Here is an 8,278-nt window from a genome sequence, read left to right as displayed (position 1 = left end):
CCTGCGTGACTTTATTTCATCATGTTTGTGTCACATCTGCCAAAACCTGAACGAGATTCATCAGGGAACACGCCAGAAACACGCCAGAAACACACTAAAAACACACCAGAAACATGCCAGAAACATGCCAGAAACATGCCAGAAACACGCCAGAAACATGCCAGAAACATGCCAGAAACACACTAGAAACACGTCAGAAACACACCAGAAACACACTAGAAACACGTCAGAAACACACTAAAAACACGTCAGAAACACGTCAGAAACACACTAAAAACACACCAGAAACACGTCAGAAACACACTAAAAACACACCAGAAACATGCCAGAAACATGCCAGAAACATGCCAGAAACACGCCAGAAACATGCCAGAAACATGCCAGAAACACACTAAAAACACACCAGAAACACGTCAGAAACACACCAGAAACACACTAGAAACACGTCAGAAACACACTAAAAACACGTCAGAAACACGTCAGAAACACACTAAAAACACACCAGAAACACGTCAGAAACACACTAAAAACACGTCAGAAACACGTCAGAAACACACTAAAAACACGTCAGAAACACACTAAAAACACGTCAGAAACACGTCAGAAACACACTAAAAACACACCAGAAACACACTAAAAACACACCAGAAACACGTCAGAAACACACTAAAAACACACCAGAAACACGTCAGAAACACACCAGAAACACACTAAAAACACACCAGAAACACGTCAGAAAAACACCAGAAACACGCCAGAAACACACTAAAAACACACCAGAAACACGTCAGAAACACACTAAAAACACACCAGAAACACGCCAGAAACACACTAAAAACACACCAGAAACACGTCAGAAACACACTAAAAACACGTCAGAAACACGTCAGAAACACACTAGAAACACGTCAGAAACACACTAAAAACACGTCAGAAACACACTAAAAACACACCAGAAACACGTCAGAAACACACTAAAAACACGTCAGAAACACACTAAAAACACACCAGAAACACGTCAGAAACACACTAAAAACACGTCAGAAACACGTCAGAAACACACTAAAAACACGTCAGAAACACACTAAAAACACACCAGAAACACGTCAGAAACACGTCAGAAACACACTAAAAACACATCAGAAACACGTCAGAAACACACTAAAAACACGTCAGAAACACGTCAGAAACACACTAAAAACACGTCAGAAACACACTAAAAACACGTCAGAAACACACTAAAAACACGTCAGAAACACGTCAGAAACACACTAAAAACACGTCAGAAACACACTAAAAACACGTCAGAAACACACTAAAAACACGTCAGAAACACGTCAGAAACACATCGGAAACGCCAGAAAGATAAAACTCCAGAAACACGTTGGTTTGATGGAAGTTGGAAGTGAAATAAGTTCTCAGAATAAGTTAAAAATATTAGTTTTTGTAGTAAATATGAGGAAAATAGTAAAATCTAAATTATTAGATTTTATTATTCAAAAGCCAGAAAGTCAAAATTTAGTTAAAAATTGAGAGAAAGTTGTGACTGAAGTTAAAATTTTAGTAGAGTACATTTATTGAAGTAATATACTTAAGTACAGTTTTGAAGTACTTGTACTTGAGTATTTCCATGTGATGCTACTTTATACTTTTACTGCACTGCATTAATCTGACAGCTTCACTATTAATAATCTAATGATGTCATATATAATAATATATCAGTCAGAGGGACCAAACCACTACTTTTACTGCAATACTTTAACTACATCAAGCTCATAATACTTATGTACTTTTACTGCAATACTTTAACTACATCAAGCTCATAATACTTATGTACTTTTACTGCAATACTTTAACTACATCAAGCTCATAATACTTATGTACTTTTACTGCAATACTTTAACTACAGCAAGCTCATAATACTTATGTACTTTTACTGCAATACTTTAACTACATCAAGCTCATAATACTTATGTACTTTTACTGCAATACTTTAACTACATCAAGCTCATAATACTTATGTACTTTTACTGCAATACTTTAACTACATCAAGCTCATAATACTTATGTACTTTTACTGCAATACTTTAACTACATCAAGCTCATAATACTTATGTACTTTTACTGCAATACTTTAACTACATCAAGCTCATAATACTTATGTACTTTTACTGCAATACTTTAACTACATCAAGCTCATAATACTTATGTACTTTTACTGCAATACTTTAACTACATCAAGCTCATAATACTTATGTACTTTTACTGCAATACTTTAACTACATCAAGCTCATAATACTTATGTACTTTTACTGCAGTAAAGTATCTGAGTACTTCTTCCTCTGCTGCTTTCTGATAATTATGTTCAGAAAGTCACTTTGACTAAAGCTGCGACGCTTATTGATTAATATTGATAAAACTGTTGACAATTGAATAATTATTAAATACACAGAATATTCACTATTTCAGCATTAAATGTTTGATTTCATGCTTTTGTTTGTCAGATGTGATGAAATCTGATTTTCATTTGGTTTTAGACTGTTGCTCAAACAAAATACCTGAACTTTGACTTTTTACACACAGAACGATTCATCAATAATGAAAACAATCACAAGTTGCAGCTCGAACTTTGACCTGAAAATAAAAATCAAAAGTCTGACTGTTGACGTTTCAGGTCAAAAGTTTTTATAGTTTATATTTTATTCAGTTTCTCAGCAGTTTGTAAGAATCTGAAATATTTTTGGACTCTGGGTGAGGCTGCGCCAAAGATCCTGCTCTGACAGGAGGACTCACTCTGATGGGGAATGTGTGTCTGCAGATGTGGCTGCATCACAGGTTGACCTCAGGTAACCTCAGCGGGGTTTGAAGTAAAAGGTGTCACATGTTTTACCGTCACTTGTGTCCGTGTTGTCTGTTTCTCAGAATTAAATTATTCTCATTACACTATGACTGTGTATATATATATATATATATATATATATACAAGAACACGAGCAGCTTAAGATCTAACAGGACAAGTATAGAGACAAATCCTTTGTCTGATGCAGTTAGGAGGTCATTAGTGACTTTCACCAGTGCTGTCTCTGTGCTATGATGCCTCTAAATCCTGACTGAAAATCCTCAAATAAACTATTGTTATGTAGAAAGTCACATAACTGATTAGAGACTGCTTTCTCAAGGATCTTGGATAGAAATGGAAGGTTAGATATAGGTCTATAATTGGCTAAAACACCTGAATCAAGAGTAGGCTTCTTAAGAAGAGGTTTAATTACAGCTACTTTAAAGGACTGTGGTACATAGCCTGTTACTAAAGACAGATTGATCATATCTAGTAAAGAAATGCTCACTAAGGGTAAGGCTTCCTTAAGCAGCCTAGTTGGGATGGGGTCTAAGAGACAGGTTGATGGTTTAGCTGAACAAATCATCGTTAGTTCAGGAGGGTCTTCTTCTTAATCCTTAAGCTTAGCTCAAAATTCTTTGACAGAAAAACACATTTATTTACTTTTATAATTATTGTTTTTATCTGATTGTATTTAGTTTTAAAATAACACTTTTAATATAATTAATGGCGGTTGATTCCACTGTGCTGTGTCAGTTTGTGTATCTGTAACAGTTTACATATATATATATATATATATATATATATATATATATATATATATATATGTAGGCTATGTAGGCTATGTGTTAGTATTTATCCAGACTGTGTAACACCCCGGTCAGGACTGTGGTCCCCGGATTTCCGTCAGAGTGAGCGCTCTGTCGCTGTTCGCTCTCTGGGTCTTGACGTGGCGCCGGACCGCCGCCATGTTGTTTTGCTTCGTTGTCAGTGCGGAGCGGCAGCAGCGGCAGCAGCGCGGCGGTGAGTCTCATTTACCTGCCTGCACTCTCTCACCTGGACCCGCCGGACCCCTGACGGCACCTGGACTCGGTCAGGTCACCTGTGTGTTTGTTCTGTAACTGTCACCTGAGTGACGCGGCTGCTCACCTGCTCAGTTAGCTGCTGTTAGCCGTTAGCTTCGCGGCTAACTGAACTCTGACGATAAAAGCGGTTTAATTAGTTTAATTAGTTGGAGGTGAAACTTCAGGTTCAGGTGAGACGCTGATTCAGGTTTCCAGCTGTTCATGTCATTAATGTACCTGCTGACGTCAGCCCGTCTACTGTCGCAGCATCATTGATTCAAACGGACTGGACTTTAAAGTTCAATAATAACGGTTATCTGATTGATTATCAGCTGATTGATTAGCTGTCAGATAAAGTTGTGTGTTTCTTCATCTCAGTCAAAGTGCAGCAGCGTTATTAGCAGCTTAATGAGGTGTTTGTTAGATGCTGAGTAATGAGCAGCACATTTACTTTAGTTTGATTAAAGATTTTCCAGAAGTTGCAGATCAATATTCTGATGAAGGTTGTTTATTTATTATTTATGCAGAGGTGACGTCATGAGTCCAAACTCTGAACAACATGTTTAATATTTAACTGTTGAGTCACATAAATATTTCTTACACGATGGTTTAAAGTTTTCACTTCAGTGTGATTCTGCTGAACTAACAACGTGTTTAAAGTGTGAAACATTAAATAATCATCATTTTTAATATGACAGAATGTGACGTCATGTTTTTGACTGTTTTATTTTTAGATAACTTGTGTGTTTGAAGTTTAAAGGTGTCATATTAAACTCCTTTAACACATTTTAATAAAATGTCTCTGACACACTTTGGTTAAAATACCACAAGGATCCAGCAGCAGCAGCCTCTCACCCCCCTCTGCGGGTGTGCCGGCTGCCATGGCAACCGTTGAGCATTAACCCCGGAGAAACATGGCTGGTTCAGACCAGTGCTAACATGCTAACATGCTAACATGCTCCATCAGCACTCATAATAACCTCATCTACAGGTATATAACTTTAAAAACATAGAAACTCATCAATAATAATCAGATGATGATTATTGATGACAGCAGCTGAGGTGGTGTCTGACTCTGGTGTTAGCTTAGCTCCAGCTAGATTGAGATAAATCCACTTAATCCCAAAAGTTTAAAAAACAAACTCCTCCGGCTGGTAAACTGCTCGGATCAGAACAGAATCAGGTGTTTATTCCTCCAGAAGATGAGCCAGCAGCAGCTCTGTGTCCCGGTCCAGACCTGCCATACACGCACATTTATCACCCTTAGCTTAACTTAGCTTAGCTTAGCTTAGCTTTACCGGTCCTGGCCAGCGCTTGGTGAGTGTTGGACAGGTGAGGGGGGGTGGTACAATTTCAATGAAGCCCCCGATGACGTAAGCGGAGTTTTTTATAATAAGGCCCCTTTAATATTGGATTAAAATGGGAAAAGTTGAAATACAAACTCAAAAAACTGAGTAAAAGAAAAAAAGAATGAAAAAAATGGGCAAATTTCCCCAAAATTCAGATAAGACCTGACAAAAAAATCATTCCAAAAAAAGTTAGTAGTACTGTAGTATAGATCGCAGTACTGTAGTACTGTAGTACATTAATAGTACTGCAGTATAGTCAATAGTACTGCAATACTCTGACTCTCTCTCTCTCTTTCTCTCTACAGTACCTGACAGTCTGTGCGACCCCTCCCCCCCGTGTTGCCATGGCGACCTTCCCAGAGTACATTGCTCAGAACGAGGAGCGTGACGGTGTGCGCTTCAGCTGGAACGTCTGGCCGTCCAGCCGGCTGGAGGCGACCCGCATGGTGGTGCCGGTGGCGGCGCTGCTGACGCCGCTGAGGGAGCGACCCGACCTGCCGCCCATCCAGTACGAACCGGTTCTCTGCAGCCGCGCAACCTGCCGCGCCGTGCTCAACCCACTGTGGTAAGCATCACCTGTCCACACTCACCTGAACAACACTCACCTGAACAACACTCACCTGTCCAACACTCACCTGAACAACACTCACCTGAACAACACTCACCTGAACAACACTCACCTGAACAACACTCACCTGAACAACACTCACCTGTCCAACACTCACCTGAACAACACTCACCTGTCCAACACTCACCTGTCCAACACTCACCTGTCCAACACTCACCTGAACAACACTCACCTGTCCAACACTCACCTAAACAACACTCACCTGTCCAACACTCACCTGTCCAACACTCACCTGAACAACACTCACCTGAACAACACTCACCTGAACAACACTCACCTGAACAACACTCACCTGTCCAACACTCACCTGAACAACACTCACCTGAACAACACTCACCTGAACAACACTCACCTGTCCAACACTCACCTGTCCAACACTCACCTGAACAACACTCACCTGAACAACACTCACCTGAACAACACTCACCTGTCCAACACTCACCTGAACAACACTCACCTGAACAACACTCACCTGTCCAACACTCACCTGAACAACACTCACCTGAACAACACTCACCTGAACAACACTCACCTGTCCAACACTCACCTGTCCAACACTCACCTGAACAACACTCACCTGAACAACACTCACCTGAACAACACTCACCTGTCCAACACTCACCTGAACAACACTCACCTGAACAACACTCACCTGTCCAACACTCACCTGTCTAACACTCACCTGTCCAACACTCACCTGTCTAACACTCACCTGAACAACACTCACCTGAACAACACTCACCTGTCCAACACTCACCTGTCCAACACTCACCTGAACAACACTCACCTGTCTAACACTCACCTGTCTAACACTCACCTGTCCAACACTCACCTGAACAACACTCACCTGAACAACACTCACCTGTCCAACACTCACCTGAACAACACTCACCTGTCTAACACTCACCTGAACAACACTCACCTGTCCAACACTCACCTGAACAACACTCACCTGAACAACACTCACCTGAACAACACTCACCTGTCCAACACTCACCTGTCCAACACTCACCTGAACAACACTCACCTGTCCAACACTCACCTGAACAACACTCACCTGTCTAACACTCACCTGTCCACACTCACCTGTCCAACACTCACCTGTCTAACACTCACCTGTCTGTCTTTATGTTGCAGCCAGGTGGACTACAGAGCCAAACTGTGGGCCTGTAACTTCTGTTATCAGAGGAACCAGGTAAACTTGTTCTTCAGTTGTGACAATGTTTCCCCTGTAATATACAAAAAATATTTTTTTTAAATGCCAAAATAACGCCAAATATCCATTCATTCACAAGTCAATAGCGCTGTTTCGAAACATGAGTCAACGTCTGTGTCGTTGCCAGGGAAACTGCAGGTAGCGTAGCTCCTTTTAAGGAACAGAGGTTAGCAGTAAAGTGTCGTCGTACAGACGACAGTGTGTCAGTTAATAAATGCTGCAGCTTGTCAAGACCATGAAAAGTCACGTCTGTTGTTTCCCAACTGCTGGAAGAGAGAAGGAGGTTAGCTGTGAAGTTAGCAACAATGGATTAGCCTAACCTGACAATGCGAAACAGAGAACAGAGGAATGTGTGGCTGCTAATCCCCCCCCCCCCCCCCCCCCCCCCGCAGGCCAAACCACTCAACCAAGGAGAATCACTGGTTGTGCCATGACTTGTGTGATTGGTCTGTTTCAGTTTCCTCCATCTTATGCTGGAATCTCTGAGGTGAACCAACCTGCTGAGCTGCTGCCTCAGTTCTCCACCATCGAGTACGTTGTCCAGGTAAGACTCAGACAGACAGACAGACTTGTTTCCAGATGTTTAACGTGTTGTAATGATGTGTTCTCAGCGGGGTCCCCACATGTTTAACGTGTTGTAATGATGTGTCCTCAGCGGGGCCCCCACATGTTTAACCTGTTGTAATGATGTGTCCTCAGCGGGGCCCCCACATGTTTAACGTGTTGTAATGATGTGTCCTCAGCGGGTCCCCACATGTTTAACGTGTTGTAATGATGTGTCCTCAGCGGGTCCCCACATGTTTAACCTGTTGTAATGATGTGTCCTCAGCGGGGCCCCCAGATGCCGCTGGTGTTCCTGTACGTGGTGGACACCTGTATGGAGGACGAGGACCTGCAGGCTCTGAAAGAGTCCCTGCAGATGTCTCTGTCCCTGCTGCCTCCCACCGCGCTGGTCGGCCTCATCACCTTCGGACGCATGGTGCAGGTGCACGAGCTCGGCTGCGAGGGCATCTCCAAGAGCTACGTCTTCAGGGGGACCAAGGACCTGAACGCCAAGCAGCTGCAGGTAGCTAAAGGGACTAATTACAGTATCTACTAGAGATGTAACGCTACACAGAGTTTATGGTTCGGTATGTACCTCGGTAGAAAATAGCATTTTGGTCCTTTCTGTTAAAAAATGTT

The 8,278-nt window shown here is 41.8% G+C and overlaps 1 protein-coding gene across 3 annotated transcripts in view; it reads left to right on the top strand.

Moving 5' to 3' along the window:
• The first annotated feature begins 3,758 nt into the window (after positions 1-3,758).
• sec23a (Sec23 homolog A, coat complex II component) overlaps positions 3,759-8,278 on the top strand; it is a 23,343-nt gene continuing 18,823 nt past the window's right edge. Inside the window, exons 1-5 of one of the 3 annotated variants that reach the window (XM_042388195.1) lie at positions 3,759-3,862; positions 5,558-5,817; positions 7,018-7,075; positions 7,554-7,640; positions 7,926-8,162. In XM_042388195.1, coding sequence (XP_042244129.1) covers positions 5,597-5,817; positions 7,018-7,075; positions 7,554-7,640; positions 7,926-8,162 — 603 coding nt within the window. In that variant the 5' untranslated portion in view covers positions 3,759-3,862; positions 5,558-5,596. Of the gene's footprint in view, positions 3,932-4,749; positions 4,895-5,557; positions 5,818-7,017; positions 7,076-7,553; positions 7,641-7,925; positions 8,163-8,278 lie in introns of those variants that run through there. The other 2 variants (XM_042388194.1, XM_042388196.1) reach the window with 2 other exon arrangements.

This window comes from Thunnus maccoyii, chromosome 16 (assembly GCF_910596095.1).
Source record: "Thunnus maccoyii chromosome 16, fThuMac1.1, whole genome shotgun sequence".
Classification (NCBI taxonomy): domain Eukaryota; kingdom Metazoa; phylum Chordata; class Actinopteri; order Scombriformes; family Scombridae; genus Thunnus; species Thunnus maccoyii.
Note: the sequence above shows the minus strand (reverse complement) of the source record. Positions and strands in the feature narration are given on the sequence as shown.